We start from the raw sequence: 23,962 nt of genomic DNA, 5'->3' as shown, positions 1-23,962 counted from the left end.
ATTAAATGCAATAAATAACCACAAATTAGCCACCGTTTTATTTTCTCATAACTCAGTACGTTGGAAAATATTTTCCTTTCACCCTTGCAGCCCATCATGCCCCACAGTTTCGGAGGGTTTGAGCCACGATCCGGCCCCTTTTCCTCAGGACGTACCCAATATAGGGGCCAAAACTTTGTCCACATTTTAGGGGAAATCAGTCTTTTCCCTAAAGAGATCTCCTCCAACACAGCAGCAGGTCCTCCCGCAGAGGGGTTGGCAGAGGCGTCTGCCAGCCCGCAGGTTTCCTTCGACCTTGGTTGTGACCTAGAGTGTCGCTGTTAATTGCGAGGCTCGCCTCAAGGTAGAAAATAGCATCGGTTTCCACTGCCACCCCAGAGAAGCCAAGTTCTGCTGCCGGGCGACGGCGGTGAGACAGTTTTCCAGGCTAGTCTCCGGCCACCCAGAGCTGCTCGGAGGCCGCCTACAGGTGCAATCCCGGCACTGCGGCCTGGGCAGCGGGACGGGGAGGGTGCGAGCCCCAGCCCATCTGCATCTCTGCCTGCCTCTTGCAAAGCCTGCGCAGGGCCCTCCCTCCCCCGCCCCTCGTGCCAGCCGCCCTCTGCCCCCGGCTTCCCCTCCTCTGCCCCGGCGCGGTTTGGAAAGGAAGCTGGGAGCCCTCCGAGGCTCCGCAGACTCGGGTTTGGAAGAGGGTAGGGCGCGGCCGAGGCTTCCCCTCGAATCTGCGGCCAGCCTGGCTCCGGGAAAGTTTTTCAAAGTTCCCAGCAGCGCCTGCCCAGGTCGCCTCCGCGGGGCGAGCAGACGGCGGCCAGCGCGCCAGCCTCGCCGCCGCCGCCAGCCGCGCGCTCTGGGCGACTCTCTCGCTCGCTCGCTCGCGGGAAGCCGGCCCGGCTCCCGGCGGGCAGGCCCTCCTCCCGGGGCGAAAGCCGCAGCTGACGCAGGCGGCTCGGAAGGCGGAAGCTGCCCCGCTCCGACTGCTCAGGCAGCGCCGCGGGGCCTACACCTGGGGCCCCGACGGGCGGCCAGAGGCGGCCGGCCCGAGGTGCCCGAGGGGGCGGTCCGCGCGGGGGGCGGGGGGCCCCAGAGCAACGGAGACCTCCCGTTCCTCCCCGCGCCCTACCCCCTACCCACTTCCCGCCTGGCCCAAAGCGCCCGAGGGCGGGGGTCTGCTTTGGGCCCCCAGACGTCTACGCGTCCCTGCGCGTCCCTGAGCCCCCTGCCCCTTCCAAGTTCCTCCCTGTACTCCCCCACCCCATCCAACGGGAGGGAAGGGGCGTGTCGGTGGTGAACACGCCCCTCATGAATATTAATAAGCGCGCATGCGCCTGCCAGGCGCGCTGGGTAGAGGTGGCTAGCCCCGGCCGCGGCTCCCAGACGGGCTCTCTGAGTCCCTCTCCGAGAGCCGGGCGGGCACGCGTCATTGTGTTACCTGCGACCGGCCCGCGAGCTGGGTTCGGGTTGTTTTTTTTTTTTCCTCCCCTCCCTCCCTCCTCTCTAAGCAGCTGATCTGAAAGGGAATAAAAGGCTGCGCATAATCATAATAATAAAAGAAGGGGAGCTCGAGAGAAGGAAAGAAAGCCGGGAGGTGGAAGAGGAGGGGGAGCGCCTCAAAGAAGCGATCAGAATAATAAAAGGAGGCCGGGCTCTTTGCCTTCTGGAACGGGCCGCTCTTGAAAGGGCTTTTGAAAAGTGGTGTTGTTTTCCAGTCGTGCATGCTCCAATCGGCGGAGTATATTAGAGCCGGGACGCGGCGGCCGCAGGGGCAGCGGCGACGGCAGCACCGGCGGCAGCACCAGCGGCAGCACCAGCGCGAGCAGCAGCGGCGGCGGCGGCGGCGTCCCGAGTGCCCGCGGCGCGCGGTGCAGCGATGAGGTCCCCACGGACGCGCGGCCGGCCCGGGCGCCCCCTGAGCCTCCTGCTCGCCCTGCTCTGCGCCCTACGAGCCAAGGTAAGAGCCCGCCGGGCCACTCTCCCGACCCGTCCTCTTCTTTTCCTCGCGGCGCCCCGGACGCCTGCGGTTGAGCGTCTGGAGCGGGCTCGGTAGCCCTGGGGCGCCGGCTCCCGCCCCGGCCCCTGCGCCCAAGAAGCTGCACTTGGGCTGGGGGAGCCCCCGGGCTCCTAAATGTACCCTCCAGGCTGGGCAGAGCGCGCGTTCGCTCCGCTCTTGCTCCCGGGGCGGTGGGGGGGGGCAGTCGTATCGGTTTGCTCCCACTCTAGCCTCTCAAGCCCGGGAATCACGTTGAGTCCTTGCGCCCAGTTTTGTAAAATTATTTTCACTTGGCGCCAAGGGCTCGTCGGGGCGGGCGGGGACGGAGTCGCCACTTCCACCCTCGAAGAAAACAACTTTCCCCTGCGCTGACCTCCCTCCCTCCCTCTCTCGCCGGCAGGTGTGCGGGGCCTCCGGCCAGTTCGAGTTGGAGATCCTTTCCATGCAGAACGTGAACGGGGAGCTGCAAAACGGAAACTGCTGCGGCGGCGCCCGGAACCCGGGGGACCGCAAGTGCTCCCGCGACGAGTGTGACACGTACTTCAAAGTGTGCCTCAAGGAGTACCAGTCGCGCGTCACGGCCGGGGGGCCCTGCAGCTTTGGCTCGGGGTCCACGCCTGTCATCGGGGGCAACACCTTCAACCTCAAGGCCAGTCGCGGCAACGAACGCAACCGCATCGTGCTGCCTTTCAGTTTTGCCTGGCCGGTGAGTGACGGCCGGGGGCGGCCGGGCCGTGGTTTGCACCCGTGGGCCGAGCTCTGCTTTCTCTTGCGAGAGGAGAGGGATTTAAAGGGCCTTGGCTGGAAGCTCGGCGCTAACCAGGGATGTCTCTGTGGTGGCGGGGTTAGGGAGCTGAGGCTCTGTAGCTAGATCTCGGCAGGCCCCGGCCCCAGTGCTTTTTGCTAAGCGCACGAAAGTGGGACCCCAGAGCGGATGGTGGGGCAAGGCTCCTAGGAAGGCCGGTTGAAACTTACAGCGTGAAGGCCCGAGAGTAACCGCCCGAGGCAGGAGGTCATTATAAATGATCTTTGCTCAACCTTATTAAACCTGATGCGCCGGGGAAGGCGGCTCGGCACAGTTCTGGCCTCCGAACGCCGTCCAAATTGGCACCCTCGCGTTTCCCGTGAGCAGCCGGGAGGGCGGGTGTGTCCTTCCTGGAGGGTGTGGGGAGCCCACTTCCCGCTGCTCCCCGGGAGATTTCGATGCGTGCGGGGGCGCGCGCCCTGGGCTGAGTAAGGCCAGGGGTGGCGGCCGCCGCCGGGGGGCGGCCGGGCTTTCCCCAGAGCTGTGGTAGCGGGAGCCACCCGCCCCCTGCCGGCCCCTTCCTGCCCTCGCCCCCGCGCGGCGTAGCCCTTGTGGCCTCACTAACAGCGGTTCCCGGGCTCTGGAACAGCTGTGTTTGCAAACTTCCCCGGGAAGGGCGGGGGTGCGCCCTCGTCCGGTGGGCGCGCGGGCCCCGCGAGCGTTGGGGGGCGTGCCGAGGCCTGGAAGGGGCGGCCCGAGCGAGGCAGCCCCTGCGGGTGCAAGTGCGCAGACCCACGACTCCGGAGCCGCTCGAGGCCCGGGCCCCGCTGGCCGACTCTGCAGCGAGGCCCTGGCAACGTCTCGAAATGGGTGGAAGGAAGATGAGTGTGATTGCAGAAGGGGAGGAAAGGGGAAAGTGTTGGTGCCCTCTGCCCCGCTCCTGCCGTCCAGGAGGCGTGACTCAGTACCAGGACTGGGGCTTGGCCCGGCCTGTGCTGGGCGGTTGGGTGGTGAGAGGGGGAGGTCGGTGCCCTGGGGAATACTCTTCGCCACGTGCTCTGATGGGGCGCACTCTGCTGCCTCCTATCGCGGGCTACGGCTGCAATCGCAGCTGTGAGAAGGGAGGGGAGAGAGTCGGCCTTGGAGTGTGTGAGAAGCTCGGGGTGCCTCTCAAGGCCCGCGTTGACTGGGGCTGGCGTTATAAAGTGCCCTCTGCCTGGGTGGGATGAGACATTTATCAGAACATGCCATTAAAAGGGGCTTATAAAGACCTGTGGTTTGTGGAATTCTCTGAGAGTGGAGGACTGAGTCTGTCGTGGGATCTCATTTTTACAAAGAGTGTTTATCTTGTTTGTTAATCCCCTTTAGGGAGAACTTTAAGCTAAAGAGGTTGGCCGCTTTTTAATCTGGCTGGGCCCAAGTTGACTGTGACGACTGACTGCCCTTGCCCTTGTCCGTGTGTTTGGAGGTAGGGGGAAGGGGCCTGCAGGTGGTTACACCCGCCTGGAGGATCAGTCCGGAGCCCCTCGCTTTTCACAAGACCATAAAAGGAATCTCATTACTGATGTGGAAAAGCTGCAGGGCTGGCTGAGGTTCATCTTGGAGAGGAGGGTCAGAGAAACGGCTGGGATGAACACAGGGAGCCTTGCTCCCCTGGCTGGCTGGGGAAAGTGACCCAGAAGGTGTGTCTGCCTCCTTTTGACACTTGGCAGAGAGCCCGAGATGGGGATGAGCGGCAGTGGTGTGTGAGGGCAGGGAGACGATTGATTTGCTGGTGCTCGTCTGTGGTTTCAGGCCCCGCGGGTCACCAACCATGAAATAGACTCTCGGCTTTTCTAGAATGGGGGAGACGGCTGGAGCTCACACTGAGAGTGTGGTTCTTTTGAAGCTGGGCCAAATGCCTGCGTCCCTCCTAAACAAGTCCCCACCCCACCGCCCCAAAAAGGCCTGCTGTGCAGCGTAAGCTTGACTTCCCAAGAGAGAGCGGAGGGTGGGGTGTGCCGTGTTATTTTCCCCAGCACGGTTGGAGAAACACCACAGTCTGTAACTTTCAAGAATGATTCCAGTGTGAGTGTTAACTGAAGTAAAAGCACTTAGGTAGCTGGATTAGTACCGAAGTAGATCGCACAGCTTCATTCAGTTTGGTAATTAAATATTAATGAGCGTGTCTATTTAAAGCTGATATCTTAAATAGGTAAGAGCTGAACTTGGTATAGAATTCAAGATGGAACAAGGAGGATACAGGGTTTAAAAAAAAAATCAAACCACCTTGAACTTCCTGGCCCCTAAGTTTCTAACCCTTAGGCAGCCACAATTAGCGTCCACGTGGTTCCTCCCAAGTTTGCTGACGGTGGCAGAGAGGTGGTTCAGGGTGCACAAAAGAAGGTCACTTTAGAAGGTGGTATAATTATGTGTTTTGTCTGGAATTATGACCCCAATCAAACAACTGCTTGTGTTCTGAAGAGGAAGAGGAGAAAACGATTTGGTCAGATATGAAGTGTAATCCACGGGCCAGTGTCCTCGTGAGAAGCTCTGTGGTGTGGGCCTGCCCTCCAGACAGTATCTGATTGTGTCCCACTTGGGGTCTACTGCCCCAGCCGCAGCCTGGTGATGGTTTTCTTTCGTGGCTTCTAATAAGCATAGCAGTGCTGCTCAGAGGGGCTTGCCTTGAAGCAACTAGCCTGATTTATGATCCTCCAATCAGGGGACCCAGTGATAAGACCATACATTATCGGAGGTAATTAGGCTCAATGGGAAATGATTGGGGAATAACCATTTAGAAATCACTGAAATGGTTAAGTTGCCCTTTCCAAAATTAGTACTAAATCCCAGGAGTGCCTGATAATTAAAAGTACATTAGTGTAATTACCACTAGCCAGCCCCAAAAGCTTTTCAGGAACTCCAGAACTCCAGTTAGCTGTACTGATGCTTTGCTGGCCCTGGAGCGAAGTGAATCTGGAGAAATCTGGGGGGAAGCAGTTCAGGTACCTGGTCTCTCGGCCTCATATTTAAATGCCATTGACACTGATACAAGGCTTGCTGAGATCAACTTCCATCTTTTAGGAAAACCCAGTGAAGTGTGATTCTTGCATACCAGAGGGATGCCAGCTTTGGCCCCCTTCACACTTGAGGCCTGAATGACCAACGGCCAGGGGTTTGGGTAAATCGGATGCTATAAGGTTAGTCGCAGACCATAACTGACATGCCCTTGCCTTTATGCCTTCCTCTGTGCTTTCGGGTCCCTAGGCCTCCGCAGATGGGTGGCCACGTGGAGGGATGGGATTCTCATTTAGACTGGCTCCTCTCTGCAGTCAGAATGTGCCACCCACGTGGTCAGCATGCGTGCATACAAATAGCACACGTGTGTACGTGCTCAGCGCAAGGGACTTTCTGTGTATGGGGAAAACACCCTTTGCCCTAAGATACCTACCTCGAACTAAAGTGATGAAAGGATATGTCTGCGTTGCAAAACCAGGCTGGAGAGAAAGTTGAGCTATGCCTGCTTTGTACTGAGTGTCTGCAGCATGGCTACTCCCCACATGGAATCCCTATTCAAGGTACTTGGTCTCTAATAGTTCTTTCCTCTTCCAGGTGTAACCTCTGTGTGTTCTTCCTCCTTGTTGTCTTGTTTCTTAGCAACTTATTCAAACCTCCAGTACTTATAGGAGTTTACAACCCACCAGCTCCACACCCATAATTCTACAGGGACTTCAAACATTTTTCAAGAATGGTGAAGCTTTTGGCATGGAGGCTGTTTGGGGGAGTTGGATGGTTAAGGAGGAGCGGCAGCAGCCACTTACAAAGCCTGTAGCCTCCCAGAAAGCCAGCAACCTGAATGCTGCCTCAAATCTTTACAGCAAATAGTTGTAAGGGACCTTTTGGATGGAAGGTATGTGGAAAGTTTAGCATAGAGGAAAAATGTGATTCATGAAAAAATGAAGCCAAGGCAACAGGGAGTCTTCACGTCCTGATCTGAAAACAGGAATGCAAACAGAGGCCTTGGCCGGATTCATAGCAGCCACTGGCCCATTGTAGGAGGGCCAGAACCTGGTTCCAATGCCAGGCTTTCAAGACTAGTTACAGTGTAAGAATGCGTAATCTCTGGATGTGCATACAATCAGCATGGTAAGCCATAAAGGCAGATATTCCTGAGAACTCTCCCTTGGTAAACGTTCAGAGGCATGTTCCTACACTCTGCCCGTTCAACCCCCAGGGTGAGGTTCCAAGCTGCTCCAGCTTTTAAATACATTAAAAAAAAAAAAAAAAATAGCCCCAAACAAACCTAACCTAGTTTTCAACTTTAGGAAGATGTTTGTTTTAGTATGCATGGGAAGTGATGATTCTTGTGTTTTCTAGAATGGTAGAGGCGGAGGGGTAGGGTTCTGGGTTCAGAAATGTCCTGCCTCTAGCTTGGCGTGGGGCGGGGGTGAGTGGCTGTGTTGTGACTTCTTGCTGGTTTCTGATCACCGCGTGCACTACCCTGCCCTGTGGCCCTTGTTTCTAGGGCACCAGTGACATTTGTCTCTGGTGCATTGCGTGTGCTGGGAGGACACGAAAGCGTGGCTCGCAGTGGTTAAAAGTGGCACATAAATAGTCAAACGTTCAGGGCCCTCTATCAGTTCAGCCCAGTCTTTATGCGCTTCTGGTAAACGAGTAGAAAGGCATCTTGTTCAGGCTTGCTCTGTGTGAACCGGACGGTTGTGCTTGGCTGGTTTCTCGGTATTCTATCTATTAACCTCGCCACCCTTTTGTAACTGGTGCATTTAATTATCAGTGGGATGCTTTTCAAACAGGTAGGGGTAATGATGGGAAAGGGGGTGGGGGGCCTCTCATTGAGAGTCTCAAATCTGGATATGAGCTTCGGGGCCCCGCTTGGTGAGTCTTTGAGGTGGGCTTTCATGAGAAAGTCACCCTTTGTAACCAGATCAGACTCTATTGAAATGTCAAGCCCTGCAGGCTAAATTGCTTTCTGTGACTGAGGTCTCAGCCGGGATGCCATGGGGTGGTTGTCCTCCCTCCGTGCCTCACCTTGCCCAAACCCTGCCACCCATGAATCGTCAGGGCGAGCGTGCATGTACCCACTCATGACATCTCTGGAGCCTTTATTGAATATGTTTGTGCTTGGAATGTTTTATACTCGGGCCACCCAGACGCAGGCAGGACAATAGTGTGGCCGAATTGACTGAAATGAGGATTACGGGGAATAATGCAGCCGCTGCACAAATAATGCAGATACAGGGCCAGCCACAGGAAGCAACAGTTGAGTCAGCAGAGCACAGGGCCCCAGACCGACCTGGGGCCGATGACTCTGTACAATGGCCCTGTGGGCGCTCCCAGGGCGCGCTCCCTGCCGCCTGCCCTGCAGCCCAGGCTTTTGGATGCCGCACGTGTGCCGTTTGCACGGTGGGCTGTTTGTGTCCATCAGCTTGGCAGAAGGGGAAGCAGCCGCTTCTCAGGGCTTGGTTTGGCTGCCACTGTTGCCAGGAAGAGGAAGCTCTCCGCTGCCAGCACACTTACCTTTGTGTCTCACGTCCCCCCTTCTTAATACGGCAATTAAGTGCTTACCACCCCGCCTGGTGCCAAGGTAACCACCATGGGGCTGGATGGGCGCGGAACACAGGCCTCCTGCAGCCCCAGCGCCACGGGTGGGAGGAAGCGCCGGGGGCCCTTCGATGCCAGGACCCTCCTCGAGGTAGAATTCCAGGGGCGTCCTCCCCAGGGGTCCTCCTGAAAGCTGACCATTGCTCCTCCCTGTTGCACGAGAGTGAGAACCAGCTGCCGTGTTGCCAGGTTTCCCTGGAGCTGGGAAGACCGAAGCGATTCACACTGTGAACCCAGACTGAAGATCTGCTGGCTGCCCGTCCCTCCTGCTTTACCCCCAGGCCATTTTTCTGGAAAAATGTAAGGAAAAAGAGATGAATGCCAGGTAGCTTTTTATAAGAATCCTCTTCTCATAGTTTGAAACCAAGGAAAATCCAGGTGTTTGCTATCTTTTATGTTTTTTGCGGGTTGTTTTTTTTTTTTGTATGAACTTGTTAATAAGTTGAAACACCTGCCCGTCCTCTCGCCTGCACCCCCTCCCAAGCCGTGAGAAGGGCCCTGGGACTTGGCCTCTCTAGGGTTAGGTTTGCAGTGGCCGCTTGAGTGTGATGTAATTGTAGCGGAATGCCAGTTTGGGGCCTTGTACCCGGGCTTGATGGCATAAGGTGCACATGGTCTGGATCCCAGAGTCGGGATGTACATTCTGGGATGTACAGAGGTCAAGCGTGGGCCTGGGAAAACTTAAAGTTCCCTAGCGACTAATAATCACTGCCAACTTATCTCGATTGTTGATCTATAGTGTGAGGTTGGAGTGGGAGCTTAAGAATACCTCCTAATAGGAGCCTTGGAGAGAATCCTTTTCTCTGAAGGCTGGGTGGGAGGAATCCTCCCGCCCCAGGAGGCTAGTCCTAGAACCACAGTCCCTTCTCTGAAACAAGGGAGAGAGAGACGGTCCAGGGCTGCTGCTTGATTTTTCTACCAGCACCTCGTGGCCAGTGCTGCAGCCCCCAGCCCCTGCCCCACCTTCACCTCCTAGAAGGCCGTTCATGGGGAAATCCTGATGCCAGCTGGTGTCAAGGGCTCTGTACTCCTCTTTCCCCTCAAGGTGGGGCGTGTTGGTCAGCGACTTCTGAGGTCTCCCAGTTCTGGGAGGATGAGTCCGGGAGAGAGCCTGGCCTTCTAGGATCTTGTGCAAGAACCAAGGATGCCCTCTCCCTTGAGCTTTAAGCAGAGTTACTACTGTTACGCCAGCTCGGTCCCGGGATGCCTTCCCTTTCCGTGGGGTTGTGGGCATATTGTGTGTTTAGTGCTTGTACAAGTCTGAACAAACGCCCGGGTACCGGTGCATTTAATCAGAGGATTAATTACAACAAAATGTGGAAGTGGAGAACGTGGGTCTCGACGTGACCAGCAAATGAAGGGCTTCATTATCCAGAATCAGACCCACATCTGGCCTCATTTGGACTTGGCTGTCATGTCAGATCAGTAGAGAAACCTCTAACTTCTTGGTGCTCTCGGGGAAGAGTCCGGTAATTTGTAGGAAGTCCTAAGAAACACAGAGGCAGTAAATAAGGTGTAACTTTCACTAATAAAAAAACACCAGTGACGACAGCAATGAATGTGGACCTCTGGCCACTTGCAGGAGAGGGCTGGGCATGTGCCCCGGCTTGCCCGGTTTTGCTTGCTTTTCTGAGCATTTTCCCACAGTTATCAGTGAGCGAAATGGAATCCTCCTCTGCTTTGAGTATGAAACATATTTCGGCTGAATTCCAAGGCGGGGTCTATCACAAGATATTTTTATGTTCAGAGACCTGCTGGGTCGCTGTGTGAGCAGTAAGCTTGCTCTGAGTTATGAATGAAGTTCCTTTTTTTTTTTTTTTTTTAACCTCCCCCCTCTGTTTTTGCCTTCACCTTGTAGGTGGCACCGTATTATTTGATCAATATACGCTACTATTTCCGACATACTGGTACCTGCCTTTGACAAGGCAGGGATACATAAAAGGGTTCATGTGCCTTTCTTCCCTACTCTCTACCCCTTTGGATACATTTCCCCAGCACCAAGATAGCAGAAGTTTTCTTGAAACCCTGGTGTTTTGTGAGACTGACCTCATTCTAAATTACAAATGAAGATTTGAGTAAAAGTGGGAATTTGCTAATGGGCTTGGATTTGGGGGAGGGGGTGGCGCGGGGAGGAGGTGGAATTCTGAGATAAGCCTGGAAGATAAAAGGTACCTTCAGTAGAATGGCTGGCATCCCGCCAGTGTCCAGGGAATTTGTTTAGTTAGTGGACTCTGATTATTCCTGGAATGTTAGATCTTATTGACAGATAAGTTTATCAATAAATACAACCCGTGGGGTGCAGCTCTTTCTTCCTTTTCTACTTTGGTCCCTAGAGTCCGCCCCCCCTGCACCCCCAAGTTAGGTTACCGCCTTTGTCTTCAGAGTCTATTTGCACCTACCCCCCCGCCCCCGCCCTGCTTCCTGGAGTCACCTGATACTTGTGGGAGCCGAGATGGTCTCACACAGACAGGGCTTTCAAAGGGGTTCTGCAAAGGAAAAGGGGCCTCCCTGGGGACCTCCCCACCAGGGCCCAGAGTGTAACAGCAATCCCTAGCCCTCCTCACTGGGTGAGCGCCTCCACTCCCAGGTACAAACACCTGGTTAGGTTAGCTTAGAATCAATTCTTTGTGTGGTTTTTCTCAAGCCGCCAGGGTTAGAGTCTGGAAAGTTTGGGAAAAGCATTACGCAAAGTGTGCACAAGTCTAGGGAGATGGCATTTCTTGGTCGGGACTTTAGGCTGCCTGCGTGAGGACCACGGGGGGGCCGGTGTCTTTTGCCACCCTGGGGTGGGTGCTAGGGGGAGGGGTGGGGAGTCGGTCTGGACCTAAACACCCAAGACCTCCCTTCGACAGCAAATACAGTTTCCATGTTGGCTGCATGGTTTTGTTTGGCAGGACGTGCAGGGAGGCCGAGAAGGCCTGACCTTTGAGAGCTGACCCCCGTTTCTGAATACTGAGCTGTTGTTTATCTGTGTTACAGAGGTCCTACACTTTGCTTGTGGAGGCGTGGGATTCCAGCAATGACACTGTCCGTAAGTATCACCGCCATGGGCTGAGCGCGTGAGTCGGGAAGCACAGAGCTTGGCACCCGGTGCTTGTCAGAGCTGTCCCCAGGCTACTTCAGAGCTCTCCTGCCACCCCCCACCCCCCAGACCTCTCTGTGGAGTCTTTTTCCATCACTTCCCCTAGAATTTTCGCTTGGAATATTAAGTGGCCAGGACAGATGGCCAGTTAACTCAGTCCCTGAATAAGGCCCCTAGATTATCTTTGGGATAGAGATCTTAATGGTTTTACAACTCTAAAACCTTGTAGACTTGCGAAAGGATCAAAGTAGTGACTTTTTAAAAGTCCATTTAAACTTTAAGTGAGCATTTAATCTCTCATCGGAAAGATAAAGCCCGAAGAGGTGGCTTTGGGCTCTAAAGACCGACCTTGAATTTCACTCCTTGGGCAGGTGAGCCCCCAGCCGGTCAGGGTTTCCCACACTGTGCATGACAGGTGTTCCAGTGCCTCATGGCCATTACACTGCCCTTGTCCCCTTCTGAAAGGTGGCTGTGTTCTCAGCGCAAGCTGCTTTTCAGGGCTGCTGGGGGTGGGCGGGTGCTGGGGTCCGGGGAAGCCCTAGAGGATGCCAGTAGAAACGGCAGCATCTGTCTGGCTTAGAACGGAGTCTTTGCTCTTGGATTGTAGCTTCAAAATACGTTTCCCCTCCCTCGCTGAGACTGCCAGCCAGTTCCCTTTTTGCCAGCAGGATCTGGGTGGTTGTCATGGGAAAACTTGATTCACGCTGAAATCTGAGTCTGCACAAGAGGAGGGGTTGACCGGCCTGGTGTCTCTGTGCGCGCCCCCCATCCCATCCCTCTGCGTGTCTCATCCTCTCTGACCCTTGGTGTGTTTGCTGCTAAGAACATTTCCCGCTCTTCTCACCTTGCTTTTTTCTTCCTGACTCTGGGACTGGTGAATAACCAGAGAGGGCACAGTGAGGGCCTGGAATCCAAGAGGCAGCCACTGCCCAATTGTCTTGCTGGACCACCTTGAGCCGCTCGATCCCTGCTGAGCCCCGGTTGCCAGAAGCTCCAGGCCGTTGGGGTCACTCCTTGTGCTTTGGCATCTGAAGTCCAGATCCGTGGACCTTCCTCCCTGAGTGATACCCCCATCCCGCTGTTGGTGGAGGGAGGGGAGACAGTGGCCTGCCTGGGCTGTGGCTGATGCCAGTCAGGGTCATGGGCACCTGTTTGTTCTCTGTTTCCTCCCCTGCCACACGCGTTGTGGGCTGGGTGAGCGTTATGTCACTGACCTGCTTACGATGGTAACTGTACATTGGGAAGATGGGGGATGGGGAGGGGGAAACAGGCTCTTCAGATGTCCTGGTGCAGATATTAACACAGGCTGGCTGGTGGCATGAGCATCCTTGAGGTTGACCCTGGCTCCTGGCAAGGCTGGGTTAGGACACCTGTCAGGGTGTGCAAGGGGCCCCTAGTGTTTGCAGGGCCCTTCCTGGGCCTTCCACCAGCCCACGGGTCAGGTAGCTGTTCCTCCGGGAAGCTGGTGCCCCTCCAGAGCTGCCCACGGTCGTGTGCCCCATTTTGGGGTTCTGGAGCCTCTCCTCTCTTGCTGGGAGGTAAAATCACTGGAAGGATGCAGGAAGACTTGGGGTAGAGATAAAGGGCTTTCAGACCTCTACTCTTGAAGAGAGGGGTTGCCTCAAAGTCACGGAATGCCCACTGCAGGGCATTGAGCCTCACTTTTGTGACCCTGGTGAGGAGGAATGGGGGTTTGCTGGGAGTGGCTTATCCACGTGCTTGTCCAGCCTCCCTTTTGCGATGCTTCCAAGGTATCTCGGATTCCAGCGTATTCAGAACCAAATGTGTCATCTTCCCTCCCCAAAAGCAGAGCCTGCCTAGGGCCCTTTATGGATGACTGGCACCAGCATTTGAACGCCCAGTACCAGAAGCCAGAAATCTGGACAGCACCCCCTGTGTACCACCCTGTCTTAGCATCAGTATCTAATCCACCTCCAAGTTCTGAAAATCTTACGTTCAGTGCTCCACACCCAGTCCTGATTGGGTTTGCCTCCCTCTAGCTCCCCTGCTGCTACCATGGTCCATGTCACCATCTGCTTACGCCTGAATTCTTACAGTAGCGGCTGAATTAATGCACCCCCATCTACTCTGGTCCACCTCCAGCACTTTCTCCATTCTCCTGCCATCTTGATCTTTTCAGAGCATAACGTTTGAGTGTCACCTTTACTGAGAGCCACTTGGTAACTTCCTGTTGCCCTTGGGACAGATCTTCGTGTGGCCCCAAAGCCCCTTGCATGGCCCAGTCTTGTCTCCCTGCCAGCTCCATCTCACATGCCATGTTGTCATCTGTCATACCTGTATTCTCTCAAACCCCACCAGTCAACTTTCTGTCCTCAAATGCATCACATTCTCTCCTGCCTCAGGGCCTTTGCACATGCTGTTCACACTGCCTGGAATGTTTTGCTTTTACTCCCTTCACCCTCTGTCCCTCCCAAGGCACTGTCCTCCATGAGAGCAGACGCTGAGGATGTGTAGCAACCCAACTGGGGTTGGCTGCTCTTTGGGGACCAAACAAGGCTTCAGATTAGAGGCAGAGCCCTGAGCTTTGGGAACAGAGAATTCCTTCTCACGTCAGCTCTGCAATGAACCCTCGGGAGCAGAGCCTGGCCCAAGTGATGTACGTTTTAGAAAGTATTTTCTGAGGCCAGCCCTCCAAGGTCATTGCTGTTGCATTTCAGGACTGCACTATATAAGGATGCAGATTTTACTCGCTCCCCCAGAGCAAATTATTTCAGTTTCTCGTTCTGATCAATAGATATGTAAACACAGGCTGGCATACTTAGGTCCAGGTTTTCCTTATACTGTAGCCTTCTTGGTTAAGCCTTCTTGGTTAAGGTTTGTGGTTGGCGTGGTTCCAGGATTCTGCTCAGACTCGCCTCTCATCCCCTTGGCCTGCAAGGCTGTTGTGCGTTCTTTGTGCTCCATCTTCATGCAGTTCAAGGTTGTAGGAAGGCCTGGCAATATCCCCTTCCAGTCTTAAAGCTGGGCTATCAACTGAACTACCCCAGAAACACTGGTAATGCCCTGAGCTGATAGGAAGTGTGATTCAGGCGACAACAGCTTAAAAGAAGCATCTCTGTAACCCAGATGCCAGAAAGCGTGTCACAGACACACTCAACTCCCTCTGGGCCCTTAGGAAACATCTGTCACACAGGTGTGAAGTTAGTTATACAGACCTGTTAGCCCCATGGAGGATTCTGAAATGATGTCTTCACAACATTTCCCGGAAATAGAAAGCATACCAAACCACTGACTGACATGTCAGCCTGTGCCTTTAGGATTACCCCGGACTCTTGTCTGAATTGTTTGTTGTTGCAGCCTGCCTGAGAAGGAGCCATGGCTAGTGTGTTTAAGTAATCCCTTTATTAAGATCTCATCATCACATGGTAATAGCTCACTACGCTTTTTCATTGAACCAGCAGAGGAAGCACACAGTTAATGCAGGGACATTTTTGTCATCCTTTGGCCTGTGTTTATTTGCAAAACTCAGGTTAGGAAAGCGTCCTCTGAAAGTGCTTCGTGCATGCCAGGGTGTAGGTCTGCAGGTATGCGGGCTTGTTCAAGGCCCGTCTTGCCCACAGGTAAAGAGCCCAGAGGATGAGGGCTGGGGCGCTGTTGGAAGTGGAGTGTGGCTGAAGCTGCCCAGGAGTGCCCGTCTCCTGGTCACCTGTGGGGTTTGCCTAGCCTTGCAGATGAGCACAGGCCCTAGGCCTAGAAGATCAGGGGTGTAGGTGGATAAGAATCACAAAGACACTGAAAGCAGTTCCTAACGGTCTCTCCAAGGTGGCCTTGAATTTGACAAGGTGTCAAGGGTTGGTGCTGGCAGGTTTAAGAAAACAAACACAGGACCAGGGTGGGTGCTGACTCGGGGCCTCGTTTCCTTTTCACGCCCCTCCCCTGAACTCCTGGCACCTGGAGTTTGGAGCTATTTTTGTACCTGTCTCTTCTCATACTAAGTGATAGGTGACCCCAGGGCAGGGACCACTTCTTCCTCCTGGAGCTGTTTGGGCCCCAGGCGTGTCTCTTTTCCTCAGTAGGCACTCTTTAAGGAGCCTGACTTGGCTCCAAAAAACCCTTAGTCTACCTGTCTGTAAACTGGGATGAATGCTTTTCCCATATGCCTTCTGGGCAAAGGTGAAAGGTGAAATGCATCAAGTTCGTGGTATTGTTATTTAAATGCCAGCTTAAGAGGTGGCAAAGTTTATAATTAAAAAAAAAAATTACTCTTTGGCTTCCAGTGAAGTTTGGAAATAGACACAGCCTTTCTAGAGCAAGACACAAAACTCTAAAACCAGAAAAGAAAGATTGCTAACCTTTACCTGGAATAGTGAAATTTCCTCAAGAATAGCCTTCCGTAAGGGGTCACTTTCTATCACATGTAAAGAGCTTTTGCAAACCAGTATGACCAAACAGCGCAACAGAAAAGTTGGCAAAGGAGAGAAACAGATTGAAGTTCAGAGGAGCCTATACACATGGTTTTGTCAAAAGGGTCCTCACCATCACTTAATTAAATACCCATTAAATCAGAAAGTCTGATAACGCAGTGTTGGCACTGCTGTTGGGAAACAGTTTCCTTTGCTGGTGGGAGGGCAGACAGATGGGGCTTTTGTTCCTGGTGGTTTGGGTTTTCTGGGCGGAAGTGTGTTGGTTGTGTGTGTCTTCTTCGATCCAGCACTTCCATTTCTGGGATATTTCTTTCTCCTAGAACCACATACAGGTAAATATGTTCAAGGATGTTCCCTGTGGCTTTGCTTAATAGCCAAAGGCCAAAACAACCTCAGTGCACATGTTGGGAAGTAGGTAAATGATTTCACTTTATTTCCAGACGAAGAAATACTACATGCCCAGTAAAAAGGGTAAATGTATGATGGGGAGGGAGATGAATGGCTCATTTTTTGCCCTTTTGTGTTGTTTGAATTTTGTGCCGTGTGCATTTGTTGTTATTAAAAGGCGTCAAAATGGTCGGGGGAGAAAGCTCTGATATCTGATGTAAATGTTGGTGTGATTAATCCTTTTTTTTTTTTTTTTTTTTTTTTGCCTCTAGAACCCGACAGCATTATTGAAAAGGCTTCTCACTCAGGCATGATCAACCCCAGCCGGCAGTGGCAGACGCTGAAGCAGAACACGGGGGTTGCCCACTTTGAGTATCAGATCCGTGTGACCTGTGATGACTATTACTATGGCTTCGGCTGCAATAAGTTCTGCCGACCCAGAGACGACTTCTTTGGCCACTATGCCTGTGACCAGAATGGCAACAAAACGTGCATGGAAGGCTGGATGGGCCCTGAATGTAACAAAGGTGTGTATGGGCGTGCCTGGTGGGTTAACCAGCTCCTGATGGCTGTCACTTTGGGTGTCATGTTCTCACCCCCCTGCCATCAGGTGGCTTTCTTGGGTATGGTGAGATTTGGGCTGTTTTCTAGGCCTGAAGCACGAAGATGCTGTTGGTACCCCATCCCCCAGATGCTTTGAGCATTGGCTGCTAACAACATCTCCTTCTCTGGAGCGTTGTCCTTGGCCAAACAGGTGCCACTCCACGCCCCGTCCCGCCAGCTCACAGTCTGTGAATGGCTGACATGGGCGTAAGAAGGCCACAGCCCCCTTTGCGTTAACCCTGGGCTACAGTTCACACTCCGGAGTTTCCCCTGGGATCAGGCTGAGGCCAGGCTCCCGCTGAGACCACATTGTTGCTCAGCTTCTTGCCCTGCCCATCTGCTGCCCTCTACCTCTTTCTCTGTACCCGAACCCCCTTCTCAGGCTCTGCGTTTTAAGGCATCCAACGCGAAACAGATGCCAGGTGGACTGGGTTAGCCCAGCCAGTGTCTGAACAGCTTGTGAAAAATGACAGCCCTTGGCTCAGGGTGGCCTTACGGCAGCTTACGGCAGCTTTCACTGGGCATCTCTGGGGGCCGTGGTATTGAGGGCGAGTGGTGAACTGAACGCCTCCACAGTGGGATAAACTTCCAGACCTCCTGTCTACTGTCCCAGCCCCGTCTATTGGAATACAGATGTTCACAGAATCATCTGTGGTCTTTACCTTTACAAAGCTTCTAATTCATAGCAAATTGGTATATAATCCTAGTCAACCATGTAATAGGCCCTCACGAACATTAACGCACTCTGCTTAGTTCACATAATTTGGTAAATTCCTTTAAGATAAACTCAAGTTGAAAAACGAATTTTTGAACTGTGACTGAAGGGTAAGGCAAAGAGAGGAATTTGCAGGTCTCCTGGGCAATATTGCTTTCTTAAATAATTAGAGACAAGAGTGAAAAGGATGGCCTTTCTGGGATCCAAATGAAAGGATTGATAAAACGTATTTTAAATAGTTGGTATCCTAAAAATCAGTAACAATTACTTAAAAAGCATCTGCCTACTATTTTTTTAATGTCTGTTCAAAAACTTTTTTCAGTAAAGGAAGCAGAATGGTTTTGTGTGGATACTTTGCAAAAAAAAAAGAGAAAAAACAAAAGAACCACCAGATCTGGCCCGTGGATTAGCCTGCCAAGTGAAGCCGGCCTGGTTGGCTTTGTGAGTCCCATGGGATTTTTGAGATACCAGGCATTTGGTCAGAGGGTTCTGAGGAAGCTGGGGTACAGAGTGGGGAAGATGACAGAGTTGAGGAAGGATTAGACCTCCTGTCTGCTTTTGGCGAGGGTGGGAATTGACCGGGAGCAGCGCAGCTATTGTTCAGAGACTCCGTAAAGCTCCCCTTGCCCCCCCTGCTTGCCTGCATCTTGTCCCCAAATGCTATGATGTTTGAGGATCTGGCCTTGCAGTTTAAAGCTGGGTTTGTTCTTGGGGCACCTCCCGTCTTCCTCTCCTTACAGTGGGCTTGATACGAGGTCTCTTAAAATAGTGGATTTTGTTGGCTTAATGGACAAGGCCATGCTCCTGATGGTGACAGTGCAAGAAACTGGCAGTGTGCTGACACAGCCTTCTGTGTTTTTTGTTGTTTTACAGCTATTTGCCGGCAGGGCTGCAGCCCCAAGCATGGGTCTTGCAAACTCCCAGGTGACTGCAGGTAAACAACTAAACTCATTTTTTTCCTAATAAATGATCCCTTTAATACAAGAGGAGGACTGACTTTATTGTGAATATGCCTCTTTTACTTTGGAGGACAAGAAAGCGTTACCAAAAAAAAAAAAAAAATTTTTTTTCAAGTAGGCACATCCGAAGCTTATTAAATTATACCAGCTGTCCAGTGAAATGCACACGCTTTTCTCTTGGGGGGGAAAAAAACAACTCTTCTGGGCATAGTCAGTGACTTCATGTATTAACGGTTCTGTAAATTGATAACTCGTTTTTATAATCTTCCCCTTAAAGTGCTAATGGACTAGATGGAGGGCTGTGGGTTTGGTTTTTGCGGCGGTCTCTCTCCTCCTCCACCCCCCAGCCCCCGCCTGGTTTTCTGTCTCCCAGCCCTCCCCCACTTTTCCCATCAATAGGGGAAAGTGGAGCATTCTTTAGAATGGGATTAGGACAATCTCCTGGCCCCTTTGCAGGCGGGAGCCTGGCCGGTGCTGAGAGGTTAATGGCTGCGCTGGAATCTTGTCAGTTGAGCCTGATGAATGTAGACTTTTGCTGCTGGCCTTTGAAGTCTGTTCTTTTATGGTCCCGGACAATGCAAGAAGCCAAATGGAGACCTCCCCCACGGCTTCCCGATTACAGGTTTTGGAACTTCTTGAAATGTACATCATGCCAATCTGGGAAAGGCTTGTTTCAGGAAATACTGTTGGTGCCTGTGGCATTTTGACATGATCGCCCACTTTACTCTCCTCCCAAATCTGAAGGATTAGCAGATTTAATGTGACACTCAATGGTTCCTTTGGGCCTGTCATGTTTTCCCCCAAAGCTACCCCAGTTTGAGCCCAGGGAAGCTTACGAATCCTTAGTCTAAACCAGTGCATCTCAAACTGACGTTACCTGGGGCTCTAGTGATGTCGCAGATCCTGATTCCATAGCTTGGGGTGGACTCAAGTCTCTGCATTTCTAACAAGCCCCCAGCAGTGCTGCTCTTGCTGGTGGGGGGGACCGTACTTTGGGATTCACTGCCCCCAGACCTCAGTACTCAGAGTGTCATTCCCTGAGTTAACTAGGGACATGTGGAAATGCAGGTTGCTGGGTGCCACCCCACACCCACGGAACCCCAGTCCCTAGGCTGGGCCCAGAAATCTGCATTTTGACAGGCTGAGCACAGCCATGGGATTTTGCCACTCCAAAAATCCTGAAGACCCCTGTGGTCCTCCGTACCTTTGTGTACCCGCCACCGCAGCGCCCCTCCCATGCAGCGGGGAGCTCTGAGCTCTGGGGCTTGAAGCTGAAGTGGGAATCAAGGCAGCTGGAAGTAAAACAAAACCAGGCTGGCCTGACATCGTCTCTTCCTGCCCTTCAGAAAGATAAGTTTACTTTCTGCAAGACTGAAGGGCTTCGCCTGCGAACCCCCATCGCTGGTGGCAGCACACTGTGGTATTTAACAGCGTTACTGTCAAGCTTGGGGGCAGGCGCTTCTTTGTGAAGGTTGTTCCCGAGAGTCAGATCAGCCGTGCTCTCAGGGACTCTGCTGCGCCCGCTCCGTGCTCAGCACGCGGGTGCTCAGCTCAGATGAGTATCAGCCGAGGGCGACCTCGATTTCTTCTCCTGTCATCAGAATAAACACACTGCTGCCTGGGGAGGGCCCTCCCGGCCAGAACAGCAGGCTTTGTTTCCAGAGTTTAGGCCTTTCTCTTTCGAAGTCTCCCTCCCACTCCCTGCCTGGACTCGCAGGCCCGTATTTACTTAAGGTGTGACTTTCCCACACATCATTTGCATGGTCTCCCAGACCATCTCCTTCTCCTTCCCTTGAAAGAAAAATCAAAACAGAACCTTCTCGCCAAGGAAGTTCTGGTTGCGTCCTGCTCCAGAAATAGCTGATGGCAAGTTACCTGTAAGTTGTCCTTTGGATCGTGTATTACAGAGGTGTGTTTTGTCTTGTTTTTTCCCCCACATGAGAAAACTTTACTGCTTCTCTTGCTCCCAGGTCGACCTGGAATCCCTTTTTCTGGGTGCACAGTCTTGCTTTATTGCGAGCCTGCCAATAATATCAGACTCAATTATGAATCATCCTATGAGGAAAGTCACTTCAATTTCTCATGAGAACCTTAATCATATATTATTAAACTGGGATAACCTTGTGGATGCCTCTTTTAGGGTCAGTATTTTTATTTGTTTTCTTTTGAAGTCATCCGGGGCCTCTTGTGGTTCCTTTCTTATGCTTGGGTATCCAGCTCTTGCTAATTAAGAGCTGAGGCGGGTCCTCAGCTGCCTCTTATTCCTTTTATCAAGCAAATTGAAGAGGTGTCGTGATCCTTCATCTGGAAGGGAATGAGGGAAAGACTACGAATAATGCTATTTCCCGATCCGTTCCTTCTTAATATCTACCTTTCAAACTAAGAACATCAGTCTTTTACCAAAGGCATCCCCGTGACCTCCCGCTAACTTGAGTGTCCACTTTTTAAAAAAACTTCTACCAGAGGATTTACTTTGTTCTTATTTTACTCCTTTAACAGTGCCTTGTCCTTTAGACCAGAGTTTCGTTTTAGATAAACCAGAATCCTCTGTCTGATTTTGAAACCACACAGCCTGGTGGTTCTTTGTATTGGGGCGTGGATGGCTTGCTTTTAGAAGTTAGGAAGTGGTGAGTCAGAATTCTCAGGGGCTGAGTTGACTCTCGGCCGGGCCGTGGATGATTAGCGATTAGCTGGATCCCTGTAATTTTCCCATGACAAGGATTTTTAGCCCACCTCCAGCTCTCTGGACGCAGAAAGCCTTTCCTTCTTTGCGGGGGAGGCGATTCTGACCATGGCTTTCCCGGGTCCCGTCATGGAAATATTTGCTGGTCGCTGTTTCTGGCTCACCCCACCTTCACTCCACTGTGGGCTGGCCCCCGTGCCCCGAGACCAGCTCCTGTTTGCTAGAGCTTGATTTCTGAGAAGGCAGTTAGAGTTTCAGAGGGCTTGAAACTTGAGGGGAGAGTATCTGAGCCCCTGCCCCAGGTGAAGGTGTATGTTTGTGTTTTTGTTTGGGGATCAAAGGCACCATTTGGCCTCTAAAGAGTCCGATTAATGAGGCGCTTATAAAGGAAACTCGACTCCCTTCCCCAATATGAGATAAACCAAGTTGACTTTGTGTGTGTGTGTGCAAAGTGAGAAATAACTATAAAATAAATTAGCCTAAGTAGCCACGAGGGCGGCGGGTCATAAATCATGTACGGAAATGGTTCCAAGCGCTGTTGCTTTCCTCGTCCTCCCTGCAGAAATGGGTCCAGAGATCCTACCTCATCTCTCCAAGGAAGTGTGCCCCTCTCCCTCCTTGTCTGATTTCAGGGAGCCTCCTTGGGAGGCAGTTTCCTGCCGCACTTGGTGTCTTGGTGCATTTTTGTGTGCTGGGGTCCTGACTTGCTGCTGAGACACAGCCCAGCCGAGCTGCTGTGTAAAACTTGCCCAAAGGGCTGCGTCTGCAGAGGCTTTCACATGGCTATTGTTGTCACTGCAGGGAGAGCCCTTTCCTTCCCCCCAGGGGTTGATTTATTCCAAGCCTCCACCCTGGGCTCATGGGGGAGCCTGAGAAGAGAGAGGGGCTTTGTGGAGGGCAGCCCAGTGCTGGCCTCTCCCCAGACAGCCCTCCTTTGGTTGGGAGTCGCCTGGGAGGGGACCTCAGTCCAACTGGGAAAACGTTTGCTTAGAGGGAACCCCCGGACAGACCTTGACAGTCTACCATCCTGTCACCAGAAACAGCAAGCCTGGGCTTTGCATCCTTGTGTTTTTCTGGCTCCGATCTCCCTGCAAGTTCTAAAGGGTAAAGCAGGGTTTGCTGTGTGTCCCCAGGTGCCAGTATGGCTGGCAGGGCCTGTACTGTGACAAGTGCATCCCACACCCAGGGTGTGTCCACGGCACCTGTAACGAGCCCTGGCAGTGCCTCTGTGAGACCAACTGGGGTGGCCAGCTCTGCGACAAAGGTATGTCTGGGGAGGGCCTGGGCGGAGCTGGAGGTCGGGGGTGGGGTGTGGGTGATTTGGTTTGTACTTTCATTTATTTTTATTTGCAGGGGCTTTTATTCTAAATCTGTTTGAATTTGCCTTTAACCCTGTGAATCTGGGTCAGTTTCCCTCGGTTTTAGTTTTTAAAAGAGGAATGGGTCTAGGAACACAGTGTTTCTGGTCTTTGAGTGACTTCTTTGGGGTCTTTTTGGCAGATCTCAACTACTGCGGGACCCACCAGCCGTGTCTCAACGGGGGAACTTGTAGCAACACGGGGCCTGACAAATATCAGTGTTCATGCCCCGAGGGGTACTCAGGACCCAACTGTGAAATTGGTAAGTGGTCCAGGCACAGTGAGATCTCTTTGTCTTATTTTTCTGTACACTCAGCTTAAATACCCTTAGGGACTCGTAAAAAGATGAAAATATCCTCCAACGTTAAGACCTGTCCTCCCAGCTGTTCCGTGGGTCTTTGAAACCTCTGTCTAGTTGCTCAGGTGGTTTGGGTGCTGCTGATTGCAACCGGGGGCGGCGTGTACAGGGCAGTGACCCAGCTCTCAGGTCAGAAGCTTGGAGAAATGGGGCCGGAGAGCTTAGCAAGAAAGATGACTTCCTCCTTTCCGCCCCAGACACAGCGGGGTTACGTCCCACACCTGCTTTGATTTCTTGAAACGAGCTGGAGCTGGTGGCCCAGGTGTGGGATTTGGTTGCCGGGGAGAGTTAGGTAGCCTCTCGGTGGGTGCCCCTTGCTGACTGCTGTGCTGGTGTCCACAGCGGAACACGCCTGCCTCTCTGATCCCTGCCACAACAGAGGCAGCTGCAAGGAGACCTCCCTGGGGTTTGAGTGTGAGTGTTCTCCGGGCTGGACCGGCCCCACGTGCTCCACAAGTAAGTCTGCGTTTTGGCCTGTGTCCTTTCTTGGCGGGGGGAGGTGGGTATTGTGTCAAGATACAGGGTTGTGGGTCCCACGTCCGTCTCAGTGATGGGTCTGTCTCTGTGGGAGGGGGTCTGGTGGGGAGGCTGGCCTGAGCTTCCGGCCTCTGCCCTTGGAAGTCTCCTGGCATCCCCATCCTAAGGCACCCCGCTAAGTTAGCACATGCATCTCTGACTGGAAGAAACTCGCTCGTGGGGTAGCTGCGTCTTTCTCCCTGGACTTGTGCCTCCTCTGAACTGAATCACGGTTATTCTCCTCGAAGCTGTACAGAGGATGCCTGCGGGGGAGGTCGTCACTACTGAATTTCATGGTGGGGACAAATTTTGAAAGAGGGACCCAGGGCTACAGAGTGACAGTGGCTGCGGGACTTGGCCGCACACAAGGACTGCCCCAGTGCTTCCCAGTACAGGTCTCTGGGTCCTACGGTTTTCCTTTGGAATTGGGGAGTTCGTACCTTCCACAGGCTCCTGGGGACTTCCCTGGTGGTGCAACAGTTAGGACTCCGAGCTTCCAGTGCAGGGGACGCAGGTTCGATCCCCGGTCGGGGAACTAGGCTCCCACATGCCATGCAGCGCAGCAAAAACAAAAAACAAAACA

General features: G+C 53.0%; 1 protein-coding gene across 1 annotated transcript in view; it reads left to right on the top strand.

Annotated features, from left to right (window-relative positions):
* Positions 1 to 1,324: 1,324 nt before the first annotated feature.
* JAG1 (jagged canonical Notch ligand 1) overlaps positions 1,325 to 23,962 on the top strand; it is a 35,092-nt gene continuing 12,454 nt past the window's right edge. Inside the window, exons 1-8 of the mRNA XM_081255321.1 lie at positions 1,325 to 1,948; positions 2,388 to 2,693; positions 11,313 to 11,364; positions 16,460 to 16,714; positions 18,379 to 18,439; positions 22,281 to 22,411; positions 22,648 to 22,767; positions 23,206 to 23,319. Coding sequence (XP_081111447.1) covers positions 1,868 to 1,948; positions 2,388 to 2,693; positions 11,313 to 11,364; positions 16,460 to 16,714; positions 18,379 to 18,439; positions 22,281 to 22,411; positions 22,648 to 22,767; positions 23,206 to 23,319 — 1,120 coding nt within the window. The 5' untranslated portion in view covers positions 1,325 to 1,867. The remainder of the gene's footprint in view (positions 1,949 to 2,387; positions 2,694 to 11,312; positions 11,365 to 16,459; positions 16,715 to 18,378; positions 18,440 to 22,280; positions 22,412 to 22,647; positions 22,768 to 23,205; positions 23,320 to 23,962) is intronic.

Source organism: Mesoplodon bidens (genome assembly GCF_964165515.1).
Source record: "Mesoplodon bidens genome assembly, chromosome: 15".
Lineage (NCBI taxonomy): Eukaryota > Metazoa > Chordata > Mammalia > Artiodactyla > Ziphiidae > Mesoplodon > Mesoplodon bidens.
Note: the sequence above shows the minus strand (reverse complement) of the source record. Positions and strands in the feature narration are given on the sequence as shown.